This window comes from Python bivittatus, unplaced genomic scaffold, assembly GCF_059951505.1.
Source record: "Python bivittatus isolate LINGU-HERP-01145 unplaced genomic scaffold, Pbiv_v1 ctg000180_np1212, whole genome shotgun sequence".
Classification (NCBI taxonomy): domain Eukaryota; kingdom Metazoa; phylum Chordata; class Lepidosauria; order Squamata; family Pythonidae; genus Python; species Python bivittatus.
The window spans coordinates 3,416,425-3,436,470 of NW_028277047.1; the positions used below are offsets into that span (position 1 = coordinate 3,416,425).

Consider the following 20,046-nt stretch of genomic DNA (forward strand, 5'->3'; position numbering starts at 1 on the left):
CCCTTAAGCATGACATTTTGGCATGCAATGATTCAATTTCCACGTACAATTCAGTAACATCTAACGCTCTCGGAAGCTGCACGTTCAGCCACAATGGGATTGTTTGACTTGGGCTTAGCGTAATGTGTGAACCCAGCCAATTGTGGCTTGTAAGCCGCAGTGCGTGATTTCGAGGTGGTGTGAACTCGGTGAGATGCTCAGTTGTAATTGCTAATGTCTTTCCAGGAAGGAAGGAGAGAAAGAAAGAGGGAGGGAGGGAGACAAGGAGGGAGGAAGGAAGGAAATAAGAGGGAGGAAGGGAGGAAGGAGAAAGAGGGAGAGGAAGGGAGGAATGAAGGAAGAAGAGAGGAAGGGAAGGGAAGGGAAGGGAAGGGAAGGGAAGGGAAGGGAAGGGAAGGGAAGGGAAGGGAAGGGAAGGGAAGGGAAGGGAAGGGAAGGGAAGGAGCAAATCTGATTCGACCTCAAAACACATCCCCTAAGATGAAAACAGCAGGCAATCTGTGTTTAGTTGCTTAAAAAACACAAACAAAATTAAAATTGGCATCTGGGGGAAGACGTCACAATGGAACCACCTTGCTGGAGAAGGGAGTCATTCTGACCCTCTCCCCCTGCTTTTGTGGGCAAGCCTTTTTTTTTTTTTTTTTTTTTAATATTCAAGACCCTTAAGCTTTCTGGAAGGTTCAATGCCTCTCGTTCCCGTTCCCTCCTGCAGAAAACTAGTGAGAAACTGGAGTTTGGGAGTCTGAAAAAAGGGATCTCCAGCCAGGATCTAAGGGGAGATTCCCCCAGGTCCTGCTCAGCCGTGCCTGAGACCGGAACGGCCCCCAACAAGCAGGCGAGTTGGGAAAGGCCTGGAAAAGTTGAGCCACCCAGAGTCACCTGTTGGGGGAGATGGGCGGCATACAAATTTAATAATAAATAAATAAAATAAAAAGTTCCCCGCGTGGAGAGAATCTTGGGCTGAGCAAGGAAGACGAGATAGGAAAAGAAAGAAACAAATAAATAAAATTTTAAAAAGCAGGATCTGGACAAAGATAGCTTGCAGACAAGATGTTGACATTCTGGGAGGCTGTTTTATTATTTATTATTTTGTTTGCTAACCCTGACCGGATGCTCCAGGGCCAAATTACATTGAAAACACACACATAAAACAAGCAGTAGGATGCTGGGTTAAGGCTCCTTGTGGGGGGAGCTGGCGTCCACAGCGAGGGGGGTTCCTGTCCCGTCTCTCTGGGGCCGAACGCCGATCTATCTGTCCACTTCACCAAAGACAATATCCTGGGTGCCTGAAGAAGAAGAAGAAAAGTTTAAATTACGTTTTAGAACATTTGCCAGGTTGGGGGAGGGCCGAGGGTTTGGAGTTCTATCTCCCATTGTCCCCGGCTGGCGCAGCCGACATAGGAACGAAGAGAGTCCAGGGCCTGCTGAACCCAGCATTCGGTGGCCAGGACGTGGTTTTCTCTGGAACGGGTTTCGTCAGCTGTGGCTTATTTCGTCGTGCGTGGCTTGGCCACCCAGAGTGGGATCACGCCTTAGGTCCCCCTCCGCGTGTCTTCAACGGTGGGAGTTGCGCCGTCTCAACCGCTGGGATTTCGTAGCCCTGGTTTAAGAAGACTCCCATGGGAGCTCGCTCAGCCTCGGTGAAGCAGATGATGGGTTACGGCCAGGCTAGAAGCCAACCAAGGTAGGTGGCCAGCTCCACCCACCAGAAAAAGAGGACAGCTGTTCTCTCCTTCGCTGCTGCCTTCAACAGCTGGAAGGTGAGACGAGCTCCTGTTGGCTTCGCAGGCCTTTCCCTGCAACTGGGACCAGTGGCCACGATATTCAACTGAGAATTTTAGGTGCCAAAATACACCCCCAAAACTGAGTTCAGCTTATCCACAAGTATATTCGGCGATACTTCTTAAAAGTATCCATTTATCCTGTATATACTGGTGCAGTGTTTCTCAACCTTGGCCACTTTAAGGTGGCTGGACTCCAACGCCCAGAATTCCCCAGCCAGCATGGGTGGACTCCAACTCCCAGAATCCCCCAGCCAGCATCTTTGCCCAATCTGGGAGTTGAAGTCCACCCATGCTGGCTGGGGAATTCTGGGAGTTGGAGTCCACCCATCTTAAAGTGTCCAAGGTTGAGAATCACTATACGGATGGATAAGCCGACCCTTGAATTTTTAACCAAAATGCCATGAAAAATGCGGGTCGGCTTATCTCTGGGTGGTGCATTTTTCACGGTATTTTGGTTAAAAATTTAAGGGTCGGCTTACTCATGAGGATATGCAGTAACTCGATAACATCCTCTTCCCAGCCAGTCATGCTGACCACAGATCTTATTTTGATCTTAGGGGAGGGACTGTCTATCTCCCGGGGTGCCTCCTCGGCCGATACAAGCGGACAGGGTCAGCGCGCTTCGGGTGCCTTCAATTAAACAGCGTCCTCTTTCATGACCCAGGAGATCCCCCTTCCCCGTTGCGTTGCCTGCCCTCTGGAATGAGGTGGCTTCCACGGAGATCTGGGGGGCTCCCACCCTGATAGCGTCCTGGAGGGTCTTCTCCAGGACCTTGGGCCAGGGTGCTTGGAGCTCCCCATGCGTTTGGTGGCTAAATGGATTCGCCGTCTTGTTCTGGACGTGCTTTTTAATTTCTTTGTGGCTGGTTTGTTACTGGATCGTACTGCATTTTATTCTTTTTCTTATACTGTGAGCCTCCCAGAGTCGAGTCGGGAGGCGCCTGAATCAATTATTAAATTAAATTAAATTAAATTGGTTTCCCCAGGAAACAGGAGGAGAAACACCGAGACTTACCAATGATGGCCACCACGTCTGCGAGCATGTGACCCTTCGACATTTTATCCAAGGAGGCCTGCAGACCGGGAGGAAAGAGACAGAAGGTTTCAGAAAACAAGGCTTCCCTCTACGGTTTTGCCTTCTATGGGTAAATCAAGGAAGGTGAAAAGAGGTGGGGGAGTCGGGGTAGGAGATGTCGTTTTGTGACCGCCGTGACTTTTGAGAAGCGACTTCTCAAAGTGTTGTTACTGTGATGCAAAGGCCTTTGGGGCTGACCGGCCTAATTCCCAAGTGGGGGTGTTCAGAATGGCCTCCCCCAGCGCCGAGGTCACAACAGGAAGCAAGAGAGGCCCTCGGTCCCTTCCTAAGAAAGCTCAACATTAAAAAAAAAATTCATCAGGACTAGAAACATGGCTTGAAAAGATAAAGAAGAACGCAGCATGAGGGACGTGGCCGATGAAGCGACCGAAAGCCATGGGTTGCTAAAGCTTGCAACCCGCGTTTCTGAACACGCGACGGCAAAATCCCACAACTGGAAGAGAACCCGCCGCAAAGGGAAGGAGATCTGAAAAACAAGTGTAGGAAAACAAAAGAGCTTTGCCGAGGGCCTGGTGTTGCTGACAACTTCCTGCGTGGTTCCTGGAGCGCTGAAGGCTTGGCCTTGCTCGCTCGCGCCCAGTGTGGCCACCGAGAGCAACGAGACTCGCGGAGGGGGAGGAAAACGACACGTCTAGTCTACACAGTTTGAGAATAGGGATGTGATAAAAGGAAGAAGGTGACTGTTCACGAGGGGGGCTGCTGGAGAAGAGCGTGCCTAAAAAATGCCTGTTTTGCCGTCGGCTGCCTCCCCTTGAAAGAAACCGCCGATCCGGACCTAACAGGAAGAACCCTGCTTGGATAAGAAAAAGGAAAGGAACTCTTACTGCGAGGGGGCAGTGGCTCCTTCTTGGTCGCTCCCCGGAACAGCTGCACCCATCTGGGTAATGGGCAGCTGGCTTGGCATGAGATTCAAGCTAGAATTCCGGGCTTGTTTTCCTCCCAAGACGCCAGATTACCAAGCCCGGTGCAAACCTGGCTTGTTACCGAGGGATACACCAAGGAGACCTCTCTTCTTCAGAGGATGCTAAACTGAAGCCCGACAGCCAAGATCTGCTCGGGCCTCCTTAGAACGACCAGCCGTGGGGAAGGAGCATCCATGGACCGAATGTCATTTGGTCTGGACTCCAAAAATGTTTCATCTCTCTTTGGCTAGGTACTACCTCCTGCCTCTTTCCATCAAAGTCCCCTTCCTGATGCTCTACGCTGACCTTCACGGGAGCCTACATTTTTCTCTTACCAGGTGAGCAAAGCCGGGCGCTTTGATCTTGCATCGATAGGGACGGCTGGTGCCGTCGGAGACCAGGTACACCCCAAACTCACCCTGCAGCACAAGGAAGTCAAGTTGCGTGACAAAGGAGGTTGAGTTTATTCAAATCCTTGAGAGGCTCAAAGACAGCTTTTACATCGTTAAGCAAGGACTGCCTGTAATATTGTACATGCAAAAACAGCATATCTTATATCTATGCTTTGTCTCTGTATCTGTGATGGAATGGAATTACGAAGGCCGAGCTCAGGGAGATAAGCATTTTCTTAGCTCGCCAGAACCGCGTGGGAGGAACAAGAGGACGAGACTGGCACCTCCCTGAGGAATTCACACTGTTGTGGCTGGAGGACTTTGGGAACTGGGGTTTTAGTCTGGGAAGATTCTTGCTAGAGGTTGTAGCTGATAAACATAGCTGGACTGAATTGGCATGGTCTCTTGGAGTTCCTTGGGCTAGGCCTGACATCAGTCTTCCCAGACTAAAACCCCAATTCCCAAAGTCCTCCAGCCACAACAGTGTGAATTCCTCAGGGAGGTGCCAGTCTCGTCCTTTTGTTCCTCCCACGCGGTTCTGGCGAGCTAAGAAAATGCTTATCTCCCTGAGCTCGGCCTTCGTAATTCCATTCCATCACAGTATCATTCTAGAAGAACAGCAAACATGTTTTTTGTGCAGTGACATTTCCTTTGGACCCAATTCCAAGCGCTTCTGTGGTTCATCGTCCAAAATGAAATTCCGCCTTTGAACATTGCCACAGCGGGATCCAACAGATTCCACTCCCCAAAGAGAGGAAGGCGATAAGGAGAACGCCCCAATTCTCACATCATTTTGGGTGCTATTTCTATCCTCATGGTCAGAAAAAGGACCATTTCTGTTCCAAAGAAATCTCAGGTCCAACCAGGGGAGGGTCTTCGCTTTGAGGGCGTCTCCATATTGGGGAGACATTGAGACTGTTTCCAGAATTCACACAACTCCCACAAATCTGTTGTAAGCAAATTCAGCATTTACCTTGGGAGCTTCAATGGCGGTGTAGGTGGCCCCGGGAGGCACTTGGTAGCCCTCCGTGTAAAGCTTGAAGTGATGAATGAGAGCCTCCATGGACGTCTAAGGGAAAGAGGGAAAGAAAGGTTTACTGTAACATCCAGATGCCCGCTCCTCCATGGGTTTAATGAGGGCTAAGCCTAAAAAGAGAGGGATCTCTCTTCCCAAGCAAGAGGCAACGTCTTCTGGGTGACTCAACTGTACCTTCATCTCGGCTCTCTTCGGAGGGGAGACCTTGGCGTCATCTACTTTGATCTCCCCTTCCGGCATCTTGTTGAGTGCCTGCAAGATGATGCGGAGGGACTGACGCATCTCTTCTATGCGGCAGAGGTACCTGTTGGGAGGAGGGAAGGCAGGTGAGTGGCTCAGAGGGGCCACCAGGGACAGGAAGAGCTTCAGAAAAGGGAGCCAGCCCAAGGATGACAAGTAGGAAGTACTGAGGAACAGGGAGAGCGAGAAGAAGCTCTAAGACCACCAGAAGTTGAAGAAAGCAGGGCCACCTTGAGAATCTGCGTCCTCTGCAGGGGAACAAGGGGCCTTTCCAGCCTGTCTGAAGCTTTGAAATAAGGGTAGCTAGTAATCCAACGTGAGCTCTGGAGATCCTGTCCATGCTGGAAGACTGGGATTGGAGGGGGAGGGTCAGAGTCCCATCCTTTCCCCAAACTGGAACCTCACCTGTCATAACAGTCTCCGTTTGACCCAATCGGCACATCAAACTCCACCTGGTCGTAGACGTCGTACGGCTGGGTTTTGCGAAGATCCCATTGGATCCCCGACCCGCGAAGCATCACACCGCTGGTGAGGGAAAACAAGGGACCGGTCAAAAGGACAGCCATTCACCAGGGGCAGAAGATCAGGGGAGGAGGTGAGTCTTATGGGCTGAAGTTTCCCCATCCCATTCTTAAAGGATTTCTTTCACAGTTCTTTGTGAATATCGCTGTGGCGCTGCCTGAAGACCCTGCCCAGAGGCCCGTCTACTTTTGAAGATGCAATTTCAGGAACATCATTTGCAACACCAAGTACAACCCACCGGATAGTTTTGAGGGTACTCACGATGAGGGGGAAACCGAACGCGTACCTAAAGCCACAATTGATGGCATCTTCAGCTGAGATCACCCCAATATTGATCGTGCGGTTCCTCCAAATTCGGTTGTTGGTTAACATCTGCAGAGGGAATCATCAGTAGAAGGTTCTTAGCTTGGTAAGAAAGGAAAGAGAACCGGTTTTTCTTTCCCTGGACTTTCAAACGGCACAGCACCCTAGTGATGAAGGCACATTTGGTCTGGTTTAGGGTTCTTGTTTTGCTTAGAATTTTTAAAAAAGGAAAAACTGAAGGAGAAGATGGAGAGGAGGAGGAGGAGAGGGTGAAGGTGAAGGAGAAGAAAGAAATGAAGGAGGAGGAGGAGATGAAGAAGAAAAAAATGGAGGAGGAGATTGTTGTACTTAAAAAAAATGGAGTGTTTCTGCATTTGATGATCCCAATAAACAATGTCTTACCATGATAGCAGTGAGCCTGTTTAAGCCTTGTTCACCCATTGCACCAAGCCATGGTTTAAGGTGTTTTCCAGGGTAAAGCACAGTTGGCTGGGCCCACATCATGAAACACTAAGCCCAAATCCAACAAGCCATGATGACTTAGGATCTGTGTCCAGGCTGTGGATCTGACACGCGTGTATTTATTCTGAAATATCATTTCCAAAACATTTGCATTCTTTTGGATTTGGTTAAAAAGGTGAACTGTCAAGAAGGGATAGTTAGAATCGGGATGGCTTTGAACTTTATCTTGTGAAGAAGAATGGACCCCCCCCCAAAATAATGAACGTCCTTGATGGACACAGAAGAGAGACTTATTCCTGGGGAGTGAAGAAGGAAAATGAAAAATGGGGTGAAGTCGGAAGGGTGTATCTCAGAAAAGGAGATGGTGGAAGATTGAATTAGATGATTCCACGGTGTGACATTCTGTTGCATGCCCCGTAAAATTAAGTGTGTCTTCCCCCTGCCAAAATCTCCCCCCAAAAATCCCATTGTCTGCTGAAGCAGCCTTACCTCCTCCACCTCGTCGATCCGGGCAGAAAAATTCTTCATGAATTCATAGATGTCATCCATCAACCCGAGCGGCATATCCTGAGTGGTGGGAGGAAGATGACTTGAAAAAGAGGCTCAGGCCACAGCTGGATTCCCTCCACGCACAACGTGGGATGGTTTGGGCATTGGGGGCTGCAACCCCAGCCCGTTATCCTGGGTGCAGAAAGCCCACGTTTGACGGTGGCTTCGCACGTGATCACAAGGAACTCAGCCAGGATCAGGAGACGTGGAGTTAAGTAAGAAGGTGAGGTTCATTTAAAGAATGCTGCGGGTGACAACTTTAGGAACGTCTCAGGGTAATTCCCAGGGCTTCTGAGGGGTTCCTCGACCTTGGTAAACTGGAATTAAACCATGATTCTGACCTGAATGCTCCTCTGTGCCTGCCCTCTGGAGTGAGGTTTCCCTGGAAACCTGAACCACCCTCACCCTGCTGGTGTTTCAAAGAGGCCCCAAAGACCTGGTTCTCCACCCAGGCCTTTGGTGAGGGTGACTGAAGCCCCTTTTAACCTAGGTGGCTTTTTTCTGGTTGTTCTGACATTTCTAGCCTTCTTTTTGGTTCTTCTTGCTTTGAAGGTCCTGTTTTCATGTTTTAAATCATTTGTAAACCGCCCAGAGTCACATACATTTAATAGAGCACATAGATTTAATAAATCATCATCGTCACTGTTTTTCCAACAAGCCAACTTTAAAATGGGTGGACTTCAACTCCCAAACCTCCCCAGCCAGTCCACCCATCTTAAAGTTGCCAAGTTGGAAAAACACTGATCATCATCATGATGCCGTGGACATATTGATCTTGAAGGCAGTGAACCGTTTGTTGCAAACACAGGCCTGCTTCCTCCTGTGATGGTATGTGGGAAAGACCTTGGGAGACAGGGGGAAGAGACGCTGCCGAGGGAATGGTCGGATAAGAGACGGCTTAGCCCTCAGATGCATAATGGATGGGGAAAGAGGCTCAGAAGGGACCCTCCCTAGTTTCTCAGGCTGAAAAGGAGACTGGAGGGGGAGGATTGTACTTTCAGACTTGCAAGATTCTGTCAATGTTGCTTTACAATAAAGTAGAATTAGTTCATTTGGTCATGTTTCCTGTCTGGTCTACCTGGGAAGGCTGACACCTCCACCCTCAAATCCCTCCTTACCTGGTGGACCCCCCCTGGCCGGACATAAGCAGCGTGCATCCGAGCTCCGGAAACCCGCTCGTAGAATTCAAACATCTGTAGAGAGATGTAGGTTCAGCGAGCCTGCGGAAAAAACGGCTTTGTCGCTTCTCCCTTGCTCAGGGGCTCCTCGGTTCTAACCTAACAGAGGCCGGATCTGGTAGTCCAGCCTTCTGGATCATGCAGGGGCCAGTTAGGTAGAGGCAGGAACTCTTCCGGCAGGGTTGGGGAGCTGAGGGGGGATGTGTTTGCGGGGATTTACCTTTTCTCTCTCTTCAAACATCCAGAAGAAGGGAGTCATGGCTCCAACGTCCAGGGCATGGGTGGTAATGGCCATGATGTGATTCAGAAGGCGTGTGATTTCTCCAAAAAGAACTGGGAGGCAAAGACCGGGATTAGCAATAAAAATAAAAACCTGAGTGGTGTCCCCAGGTGCTGATGCTTTAAGAAGTTTATTGGGGGTTGCTGCTTGAGTGTGCTAGTTCACGTTAGAGAATATCAACGGAGCCAGCTCAGTGGCGGGACGAGCATTTTCCCGGCCCCTGGGAACCTCAGTGTGTTGGTTAACCTCCTCAGTGTGTTGGTTAAAAATGGCAACGTGTAGCTTCTGTCAAAACCGAAGGCGAAAAAAAGAGAGAGGTGGGATCCCTCGAGGAGGAAAATCTGGGTCTCCCCCATCTGCTTTGCTTCACAGGGCCCGCTTGCACCTCCCACATTTTAAAGGGAGAGGTAGGAAAGGTAAAAGGGCCTTGTTTTCAGCTACCATCCCCCTCTTACTGTACGATACGAACATGAAACATGCTAGTGGTCTTTCTTTATTTGCTCTCAATCTTCCCTCTGAATAAGCCAGGAACAACCCAAGAAAGGGATTCATGAGAAGCTAACTTTAAACTAGGTTTCATTGCTACCCCGCATGCCAACCTGAATGTTTCAACTTGGAATACAAAAGACCAAGACTTGAAAGGATCAGCTAGCGACACCTTCTGGAGGTGCTCCTGCATTTGTGCGCTGAGGACCGGTCTATATTAAACCAGGATTCCCTGGCTTAAGGCTTCTTGCAGAGAAACAACCTCCCGAGTCCTTCTAAATATATTTAGAGGCAGGGGAGGGAGGGAGGGGGTGTGTGGGGCAGGAAGAGACTTAAAGTACTGGGTCTTCGCTCACAGTTAACCAGAGGCTCCTAACTTCTCCCAAGGAAAAGTGTCTCCCCCCGGTGCTCTGTAAATATTAAATATTTACATCATCACATCAGTAGAGGGATGGAAGACCCACTCACCCCGGATCCACTGAGCTCTTATGGGGGGTCGAATATTCAGCAGTTTCTCGACAGCCAAAGAATACGCCTGTTCGTTGCACATCATGGAGACGTAATCAAGCCGATCAAAATATGGCAAGGCCTGAGATGGAAAAGAGTAGAAAAACCTTTTAAGAAAGGATAGAAAAATGTTTTAATTGGGGTTCTGTTCTTTGCAGGAGTGCGAGAGGTGGTGGATGAGAACCGAGGGGTTAAAACTACAAGGAAGAAGGTTGAGGATGATGCCGGGGGAATGAGCTGACTGGGTAAACAACTAGCCAGGGGAACAAGCCGCCACTTGATGCATTAAGCTGCATTTTGCTGGAGGATCCTCTGTCTGAGATATCTAGAGCCCGCACTGAACGGGGGTTAGGCTGGATGACCTCAAAGGTCCCTTCCGACTCTACACATCCCAAACGGAGCCGCAGCCCCCCGTGAGAGTCGCTTGGTAGCAGTCGACAGAAGCACTTGAGAATCCGAATAAATGGCGTGAAAGGAAAAGCTACATGGGGGGGAATGCTGCCCCCATTTACCTGGAGATAGGTTTTATACTCTATCAGTTTCTCCGTCCCCCGGTGAAGCAAGCCGATGTGGGGGTCGCACTTCTTCACGTTCTCCCCGCTCAGCACCATCACCAGCCGTAAGACCCCGTGAGCTGCAGGATGTTGAGGTCCAAAGTTGAGAGTGATGTTTGCCAGTCTCCCTACAATAGGATCCTTATCTGCAACGGAAAGAGATCATAAATTACTGACTGATGCCACTGTAGACATACCAACCTGCTGGGGCATTTCCCAGAGCATCAGCCCATCTCGTTCGATCTGACCAGGCTGGCGTGCCGGGGGTCCCATCGATAAACCAAACAACGCCATGAACAGGACTCCCCCTGAAATTTGCACGCCCTGCTCCGACTTGATTCAAAATAGCTCTTCAAACATGTTTTTTCTCCCTTGGGCTAACTGGGATTGTGGAGGTGTTTGGGTTCTTCTGTGTCCCTTGGCACCTTTCCTTCACGGCTGTTTTCTTCATCTGTCGTGAACGCTGTAGGCCACCCAGAGTGGTTTTGAACGGGGCGGCCTTACCGATCCAATTTCATTACATTAAATTTGAAATTGATGCTACGCAAAGCGGTAGGATAATAATAATATAACTTCAAGAGAGAGATGATCTTCTTCTCCTTCTCCTTCTAACAGATAAGCACCTACCACATAACACCCCAGACTTAACCATTGTGGATAAGAAAGAGAAAAACATCTGGATAATGGACACTGCAATACCTGGAGACAGCAGAAGAGAAGAGAAAGAACTGGAGAAAAACCACAAAATACAAGAACCTGGAAATAGAAGTAGAACGACTGTGGCCAAAGAAAGCACAGACAGTATCAAGAGTTATAGGCACTTTATGTTCAATCCCAAAACATCTGGAGCACCCCTTGAAGACCATCGGCATTGACCAAATCACCATCGGTCCATTGCAAAAGGCAGCTTTACTTGGAACGGCTTCCATCCTGCGACGATTCCTTGAACCCCGTCCAACCACGACATCTGCCTATCCCAGGTCCTCGGGAAGGCCTCGATCGGTGGATCAAAATGCCAAATCCAGCCTAAATCTCTGGCCGACTGCCGACCATCATAATATCGCTCCAAAGGAGGTACTCACTGTTCCACGGTGGAGGAACCCATTTTTCTGAGACTTTGCTAGGGTACATGACCGCGCCTTCCAGCTGCTTAATAAATTCCATATCCGGCTGCCACTGTTTTCCTCTGAAAGAAGGGGGAAATGAGAACGGCTGAAATGGCCATCTGCGGCCGTCGCGCGTGCATTTTTCAGGACTCAAACTTCTCAAGATAACTTTGGATACGATCTCCTCCCTCCGTCCTCAACGAACATACGGTCGGCCCCGATCCTGCAGGACCTTCTGATAGGCAGTCAAGATCTGGCGTTTTCCCCAGGCTTTCAGGTCAGGATCAGCAGAATTCCCCACTGGATGAGGTCTAGTAATGTATATTTTAGTCCTGGGGGCCATTATTATTGTTTTAGTCGGGTGGGGAGGTGTTAATGGCATGTGGGTGCTGGTTGACGATTCTCATACGCCGCCCGGAGTCATGCTGTTCAAATTGGCACAAGCTGTTTTGGGCACTTTACACCTGCTCTGTTGGAACTGGGTTTGCAGGCCCAGCTTGAGTTGTTGTTTTTATTCTTTAAAACAGTATTTGTCAGTCTCGGCCCCTTTAAGACAGGTGGACTAGCTCCCAGAATTCCCCAGCCAGCATGCTGTTACCCTAATTTGTCTATGGAAATCTAGGGTTAGATCAGTGTTTCTCAACCTCGGCCCCTTTAAGATGGGTGGACTTCAACTCCCAGAATTCCCCAGCCAGCATGGGTGAGGGAATTCTGGGAGTTGAAGTCCACCCATCTTAAAGGGGCCGAGGTTGAGAAACACTGCTTTAAACCATTTGGACCCTGGATGCATTAAGGGCAACTCCTTGTGTGCTTTCCCCTGCAGGCTCCAGGCAGCATCTGAGGTTGGGCTCCAGATTCCAAACCCGCCAACGCCAAGAGATCCCTTTCGAGCAGCAGGGCCTTTTCGGTGGCGGCCCCCACTCTGCTGAAAATGCCCTTTGCGCTGTTCTCACAACCCCCCAGGACTGTGCCGAGCCAGGGGAGGCTTCCCTAGCGCTGAGGGTCCCCCCCCCCGCCATATCTTTCTCCAAAATCTAGCCTCAGTCCAGGGATACACGGGACGCCACAGGCGCCTGTGCCTCTGGGCGCGTGCAGAGCGCCCTCCCCTCCTCCTTAACCGCCTATCTGCGCGAGCCCTCGGAGGAAGGCGCTTCCAAGTCAGGCTCGGACTTTCTTGAGGACTAGGAACTTGACGTGTCTCCAGAGGTTCACCAGGCACGACCTCCCGCGGAGGAAGGGGGAATTTCCTGCCGGCCCTTCGGAAATCAGAATCCAGCTCGGGTTGAAGGGGCGAGGATTACCTGCTCGGGGCTGCCCCCAGCGCCCTCCCTTGCAGCCACGGCCCTGAAGGTGCCCGCAGCCTCCATAGCGTCCTGAGCGCCGCCATCTTCCCACACTAGAACTCAGGGCGCGCGCATGCGCCCTAGGCAAGCGGCGCTCCGGGGACGCCATGATTGGTGCGGGCGGGGGAAGCGCTCGCTTCCCCGCGGGTGCCCCCTCAGGGGAAGTGACGCCATAACCCGGAAGCGGAAGGCGTGGTAACGCTGGAGGAGAAAGGGGTGACTTCTACGCCGGATCTCTGGAGATCGTCGGAACGAGTCTCGCGTCTCCGCCGGTCGGGAGCTAAGGTTGCCCCCGCTAAATCTTAATTCTGAGCAGGCTTTCGCGTGGCGGCCTGGCTCCTTTGGGGGAGCCCCTTCCGTTTTTGGCCTGCCGCGACAGCCCTGCGAGGTAGGCCGGTGCGAGCCCCAAGTCCACCGGGCAGCTTCCGTGGCCGAAGAACCCGGCTCTCCTCGGGGCCCGGGCCGCACCCTCCCCGCCACACCTTCCCATAACTTTACTATGAGAAGGGCACGGATCGTGGGTGCCCATCAGGAAGCGGCCTTTGCCCAGGGAGCAGATCCCTTTTCTTGGCAACGTCTGGGTTAGGCTGGAGCCGCGAAAGGCCTTTGGGGTGGAGGAAGCAGCCCTGCTTTCCCCTTTCCAAAATCTATTTAGGCTTGTTTGGGTGCAAGGAATTGCTTGAAATTTTGCATTGGATCCCTTGCAGGGTTGGGGGGCGGTCTTTCCAAAAAAGGCTCTGTTCTTCAAAGGTCACCCAAAAGGAATGAAAACCTGAGTAAGGCTTTATTTGCGCGTGTTGACGTTCAGACCTTGAATAGGTTTGTCATCCAGTCTATTTATTTATTAATTCACGGAGGGGGTGATGATGATGAGGGTGATTAGAGTCCTATTCCGCCTTTTTTATATATAGCTCAAGGCAGTGGGCATACCTAATACTCCTCCTCCTCCTCCTTTCCCTACAACAACAACCCTGTGAGGTGGGCTGGACTGAGAGAGAGGAACCGGCCCAAAGTCACCCAGCTGGTTTTCATGCCTAAGGAAGGCCTAACTCACAGCCTCCGAGTTTCCAGGCCAGCACCTTTTCCACTACACCAAACTGGTCCTCTTATATCTTAGAAAAGACACAGGGTTGACTTCTGGGGAAGAAATAGCGAAGTGAAGTGGAGCCAACAACCGCAGTGGAATGAAGAGCCGGCAAGTAGATCGGCTCTCGGCAAGTAGACCGGCTCTTCGTATTTCTTCTCTGGACAAGGAGAGGACTTGAGATCGCCTAGAAGTGCTCCATACAGTTTCTCCTCGTGAGGAGACCACAAGACAACAGTCTCCAGCAGGTTTATAGCTCTGGGAGACAGGGAATAATCATCTTTTTGCTCAAACCGCAGTTGGCGCCTTCAAAAGGACCCTGGGTTCACATACTTCCTTTTCTAATCCCTTTCGGAAATCGCTTGTTAACTGTTTGTCAGCTATTGGGACCCTTTGGATCGACACATTTTACAGCACTGAACGAGTTGCCTTCAATCCTTAGCGAAAGAAGTTTTAAATACAAGTTTAAGGGCTTAAAAATAATTTATTTTGGAATAAACAGCAAAAGGGTGATTAGAACTGTGGTTTTGGAAAGTTGCAAACGGACTGAGGGTCCAGATGGATTTGAAATAAGCTTTTGGAATGAATCATCAGAATCCTTCCCATGGGAAAATGATTTTGATTTGAATTCTCTTTAAAAAAAACATCATAGGATGACACTTTGAAGGTTGGACACTAGAGGAAATGAGAAGAAATTAAAAATTACAGTTAAAGAACACTTAAATTGGACTTACTAATACAGAATGGAGCAAAATACTTTAATGTTGGACATATTGAAGGATATTTTTGAACAGTGGACCCAGAAGTTACTTTTAAGAGTGTGTGCCTCTATAGATAGACTGTGTTTAAATGATGTTATGGAAGAGGAACAAGTTCTAGCAGACAAGACTGAGACTGATCTGAAAGAGGATGTAAAAATGACAGGCTACAAGAATGATATAGAAAAAGATGCTACACTGGACATATAAAAGAAATTGGCTGATGTCTTAATAATTAAAAAGGATATACAAATAACAAACCAAGAGAGTGACCTGGAAATTTTCCTATATTGGATTTACAAAAGAGGCTTGTGAAGAATAAGTTCTAGGACATTATTTAAAGGGACTAAAGATTAAGATTATTAAAAGTCAAAGGAAGGAATATAAAATGGGTTTATTTGATCAAGATTAAAATAGATATGTTGTTATCTCTGGTTACCCTTAATGAACTTCTGCTAATCAGGACTGAACTACAAAGCTTTAAGGATTTGTTTATAGATAAGAGATGGGATATGGGAAGCAGAGATCCTTTGTTGTATTTTAAGAGAAGGCGATAAGTTACTATAATGGTTTGTACTTGCGATGAAGGGGGAAGTTATTTCTTTATATATTTTCTTTTTCTTTACTGTATTCTTCTTTTCTATTTTTTTCTTTCTATTTTTTCTTTGTATTCTCCGTTTTTTAAAGAAGTCTTAAAAAGCACTTTTAAACATTCTAACTCAGTCTAAAGCCATGCTTTTATGGAGGGGGGAGAGAAAGTAATGGTTAAACTATGATAGTTGTATGAGTAGATGGTTGTGTGAAATGCATTTATATGTATGATATATGAATGAAGGAGAGCTGATGTATGATACATGAATGAAGGATATATGTATGATACATGAATGAAGGAGAGCTGATGTAATGCGTAATAAGACGTTGATATTTAGGTTGTCTTCCCCTAAATTACACGTGCAGGCCACTAAATCCCATCATTCAAGGCTTTGTGCACCCTTAAATTTTCCACGTGTGCGTGCCTTCAAGTCCATTTTGATTCCTGGCGACTGCCTGGACAAGTCCATGAACTTTGCTTGGCAACGTTTTCAGAAATGGTTTGCCCTTGCCTTCTTCTTCCTAGGGCTGAGAGAGAGGGACTGGCCCAAGGTCACCCACCTGGCTTCATGCCCGAGGCAGGACTAGAACTCACAGCCTCCCAGTTTATAACCAATGCCTTTAACCGCACCAAACTGGCTCTCTGTGCAAAAATGTGCTTCCCTTCCCAAAGACGTACCAACCTGACCGTTTCATATTCTTCTCTTTTTTCCAGAGCAATCTGCCACGATGGGGAAACATTTTGGAAACTTGATGAAAACGAGGCATATCGTCAGCTACTACCTATCTCCGTTTGAACAAAAACTCTACCCGAGCTACTCTCGTAAAATCTTAAACACCTGGAGGCGATTTACATCATCCATCTTCCGGGTGGCACCTCGTAAGTGGGGAGGGCAGGGAGGTTTCGTTCTAGGTTCCTCTAAAGTTTTGCTTTTGGACTGCTTTTACTCTGGAGGACTGGCCCCCTTAGAAATTAGCACGCTATTACTCAAAACTGGAGTGAGAGGTACTTACCACAGTGGGGAGAGCCAGCGCCTCCTCCAGTGTCCAGGATAGGATGTCTACGCAGCGAGAACACCTTCAATCTGTCAACCCTTCAAGGTAAACCAGACTTGAACACCAAAGTCATGACCACTGAAACAACTTTTATTATACGGTCACAATGGCAGAATCTTGCAACTCTGAATGTGCCTCCCCTCTTCCCTGCCTTTATCCTGAACAGAACTAGGGAGAGTCAAGTCTGAGATGCTTTTTCATATTCCATTCCTGCTTTGGACTCAGATTTCACTTATCTGACCGCTGCGGCTCTCCCTCCTATTCCTCCTGGTTATTCTCACAGCCCGTTTCAAAACTAAATGGATCTTTTCTTGGGATTGGGTGTCAGGAAGGCATTGCCAACAGGCGCTGCATGGGCTCTCACGTTCACCTTGAGAGGCCTTCTTCCATCTTATCTCCGTTAAAAACCATCTAAACTGGGGTCATCCAGTTGAAGAGCAGTGCGTTAAACCATCTCCAACAGAAGAGAAAATCTATAGCTCAGGGTCGAACCGCAGCGTCCTTGGTGCTCTCTGAGCTTGGTGGTTTGCTTGCAGACGTTTCATGACCCAACCAGGTAACGCCATCAGTGCTAGGGAGTGTGGGGTTTGTTCCCTATTTATAGTGTGGTTTTCTACACCCCCACCAACCAAAGTGGTTTTCCACACCCCCACCAACACTGGCAGGGCAAGCTGCTGAATATGAACGGAGCAAGCCCCACACTCACCTGCACTGATGACGTTACCTAGTCGGGTCGTGAAGCGTCTGCAAGCAAACCACAGAGCTCAGAGAGCACCAAGGATGCCCCAATAAACCATCTCTCTGTTCTGTTGAATCCTTCCTTTTTCTCTGGCCTGAATCTCCCCACATTGTGAGAGAGGGAGAAAGCCTTTCTGCTCAGGCGTGCATTTATATCCCCCGACTTTCTTTCCAGATGGGATTCATTTATCTGTGAAAGTTTCTGATCGGAGCGCTAGGTGGGGCAAGAGAGCGGAATGAAATCAGAATCTTCCTGTCCTTTCGTTCTCGTTAAAGGCGTCGGTGCTGTTTTTCCAACACTTTATTCCCTGGCAGCTTGACGAAAACAAACAGCAAGGAGATAGACAATGAAGCAATTAAATTAAAAAACATGTCATTAAAATATTAATTAGCCTGGCTAGGCGAGCAAGCGAAAACAGTGGCTTGGCTATTTTGGCGTCTTCTCTGCCTCCATCCTCAATGTCTTTATTGCAGCGATAAAGTCTGGTTAAGGATTAGTCATCTGCCCTCCTGATAATTCTGGCTGATAGTGTTTGCATATAGCAGTTTAAATATATTCAAACAGCTTTTGAGGCGATTAGTGTAATCCATATATTATAATATGCATTAAGAGCTTCAGGTTTGATATGATTTCGATTAGCATAAGCTGTGCCTAAGTGAGGGTGAAATTCAACTTTGGACATTACCATTTAGACACAAGGGAAGGGAAAACTTGGAAGCAATGGGAAACATTACATTTATCTTGGGGTTTTTATAACTCTCCTTGGTAGGTCTCCAGTATAAGGGTATGTTCTTAGATTCTACTCTTCTAATGACCTTATAAAACTGAACATGGCATTAACGTTAAACTGCATCATGAAATAAAATAGCAATCATTCAGGTGCCGGAATGAAGATTTTTCTACAGAACTGAAATATTCTTTAGTAACAATCAGAGCAGAGAGGTGAACCGGAGAAAGGAGTGACTTGGCTCCAGTGCCTAATTTGAAATATTGTAAGCCATCCAGAGGTGGGCGGTTTTAAACATCGAATAAATAAATAGCACGGGAGAGATTTAGAATTAAGCATTCCTTCTGAAAGTGGAAAACATGGTTACTGTGCCCCCAGTTCTATCATGATTAACCTTCTATGCATAAATGTTCTCAAACAAGGGTAGAGAATTTATAACTCGCTGGAAGTTTAGCTTCCAATGTACACCAGCCCCAGCTAGCGTGGATGGGAGTTATTTTATTTATTAGATTTACATCCCACCCTTTTTGTACAAGAGTTCAAGGTGGCAGACACAGGGTTCCCTCCTCCTTTCCCCCCCACAACAACCCTGTGAGGTAGGCTGACCTGAGAGAGTCATCCAGATGCTTGTGTAGCTAAGGGAAGACTTGAGTTGGGTTTCTCCAGAGCTGGTCCAATGCAGCCATAATACACCTATCCTGGCTTTGCTCTTCATGTCTGTTTGTTATATATATAGATTCCTATATCACTCCTTCCACAAAGTTTCTCTGTAGCAACAGCAGACCTGTGAGGTGGGATGGGGTGATTAAGAGGGTCCTAGTCTGACAATTTAACCAGAACACCATGCTTGTTTTCCTGTTGTAGATCAGTCATAGCTGAGGGACTGTAGGCTCCCCACCCTGTTTAAAAGGAATGGGTTGGGGGGGGGGTCACATTTGCTGGGATAATATGAAACAGGAGGAGACTGTACAGTTAATTATTGTGATTAGGCCTTTTTAGCATATAATTTTAATTTTAAGAGATGAGACTGGCCGCATCCTTCCGGAAGTCCCTTAAAACATGGCTGTGTCAGCAGGCTTGGGGATCTCAAGGAAATGGGGATTTAATGAGACGGCTGCATTGTTTTTAACATCAGTTTTCTTCCACTCTCTTGTTATTAACAGTATTGTTGATGTCTTTGAACTGTACTTGTTTTAATATTTTGATTTTAGGATTGTTTTTGTTGCGCGCCACTTAGAGTCACCTTTCTGTGAGATGGGCAGCTGTATAAATACGATAAATAAATAAAAATGGGGCAAAGGTTTTGGTTTAAAAATGCATTTGTAGCCGGGCTGTTTGGAAAGGTCAGAGAACGGGCATCAAGCTGTTGGATGGAAGGTCTTTAGATAGCAGGAAATGATGGAGCTGGGCAAACTGGGTTTGATTACTTTTAATGCTGAAATGCAATCATCAACTTTCATTTCGTTCTGTGTTTTTAAGCGCTTTTAGTGGGATACCTTGTTTATTCCTGGGGAAATGAGTACAACAGAAAATTGAAAAGGAAGAACCCGGCTGACTATGAAAATGATAAGTAAGCAGATTTGCGGGAAGAAAACTTCTGCCAGCTTTTATTCCTTTTGGTTCTGAAGATATGATGCGTATTTGCAAGAACAGATGGATTCAATAAACGTCTGTATGTTCCATCCGTGGGTGTAATTCTTTAAGCTTTGTCAAGGGACGCACAACTTTTCTCCCCATAAAGAAAATAAATATAAGTTTATTTGTGAGGGAGGCTGCATTTTTTCTTTTAACTCAGTGGGAAATTGTGCTGCTGACATTCACTGTCATACACCAGAGCTAAATTTTGGCTGGGGGATGCCTAGAGGGACTCCCCCTGGCTAAAAAAATTCTGGGCTTCATGAAATTAAAAAAAAAAAAATCATTACATTCACTTATGTGATGTTCTAAAAAATCCCAAGTTTAGAAAGATAAAGATGACCACATAAAGTACTTAATCTTAGCCAAAAGCAAACAGAATTTTCTTATCTATATGCCTACATGCTCTTAAATAGGGAAGAAATTTTATAATTTTATCTGTATATAATTTATAATTGTCCGTGGCTCTTCTTCTATAAGAAGACCACCCCTGGACTATATTCTTTTTTTAAAAAATTAAATTAATTAGTTAAACAACAGAAAAAATCAAAATCAAAGGGAAACGAAAAGAATACTGTAATAAAAATTAAATTGAATTGCAGGGTGGCCGTGCCAGAGGGGGATGATGGGAGTTAGGTGTCCAAAAGCAAGACAAGAATTTGTCCTTTTTGGCCAACCCTTGAAGGGGGTTCCAGTTTGCCCTTAAGTTTCCCCAA

The 20,046-nt window shown here is 47.6% G+C and overlaps 2 protein-coding genes across 4 annotated transcripts; one reads left to right on the top strand and one right to left on the bottom strand.

Moving 5' to 3' along the window:
• Positions 1-1,053: 1,053 nt before the first annotated feature.
• Positions 1,054-12,864, bottom strand: NDUFS2 (NADH:ubiquinone oxidoreductase core subunit S2). 2 transcript variants are annotated; one of them, XM_007426117.4, is made up of 14 exons: positions 12,699-12,854; positions 11,374-11,477; positions 10,250-10,437; positions 9,699-9,819; positions 8,685-8,797; positions 8,405-8,479; positions 7,227-7,304; positions 6,259-6,344; positions 5,856-5,975; positions 5,385-5,514; positions 5,148-5,243; positions 4,118-4,201; positions 2,800-2,857; positions 1,054-1,286 (listed from the first exon to the last, which is right to left on the bottom strand). In XM_007426117.4, exons 1-14 carry the CDS (start codon positions 12,782-12,784, stop codon positions 1,249-1,251), a joined length of 1,377 nt encoding a protein of 458 aa, XP_007426179.1. In that variant the 5' UTR covers positions 12,785-12,854; the 3' UTR covers positions 1,054-1,248. The 2 variants fall into 2 exon arrangements, with proteins under 2 accessions (XP_007426179.1, XP_087993434.1); XM_088137308.1 differs by lacking the exon at positions 11,374-11,477 and having other exon boundaries at positions 12,699-12,864.
• Positions 12,865-12,887: 23 nt separating this feature from the next.
• Positions 12,888-19,461, top strand: UQCRQ (ubiquinol-cytochrome c reductase complex III subunit VII). 2 transcript variants are annotated; one of them, XM_088137309.1, is made up of 3 exons: positions 12,888-13,025; positions 15,889-16,053; positions 19,175-19,461. In XM_088137309.1, exons 2-3 carry the CDS (start codon positions 15,903-15,905, stop codon positions 19,267-19,269), a joined length of 246 nt encoding a protein of 81 aa, XP_087993435.1. In that variant the 5' UTR covers positions 12,888-13,025; positions 15,889-15,902; the 3' UTR covers positions 19,270-19,461. The 2 variants fall into 2 exon arrangements, with proteins under 2 accessions (XP_087993435.1, XP_007426182.1); XM_007426120.4 differs by having other exon boundaries at positions 12,991-13,128.
• The last annotated feature ends 585 nt before the right edge of the window (positions 19,462-20,046 follow it).

Bases quoted from the DNA above. Each gene is read 5' to 3' on its own strand.
- NDUFS2 (XM_007426117.4), bottom strand. From the start codon at position 12,784: ATGGCGGCGCTCAGGACGCTATGGAGGCTGCGGGCACCTTCAGGGCCG. The intron at 4,202-5,147 runs GTAAATGCTGAA...CTTGTGCTGCAG, and splicing joins CCGCCATTGAAGCTCCCAAG to GGTGAGTTTGGGGTGTACCT. The intron at 1,287-2,799 runs GTAAGTCTCGGT...CTTCTTCTTCAG, and splicing joins AGACGTGGTGGCCATCATTG to GCACCCAGGATATTGTCTTT.
- UQCRQ (XM_088137309.1), top strand. From the start codon at position 15,903: ATGGGGAAACATTTTGGAAACTTGATGAAAACGAGGCATATCGTCAGC. The intron at 16,054-19,174 runs GTAAGTGGGGAG...TGTGTTTTTAAG, and splicing joins CATCTTCCGGGTGGCACCTC to CGCTTTTAGTGGGATACCTT.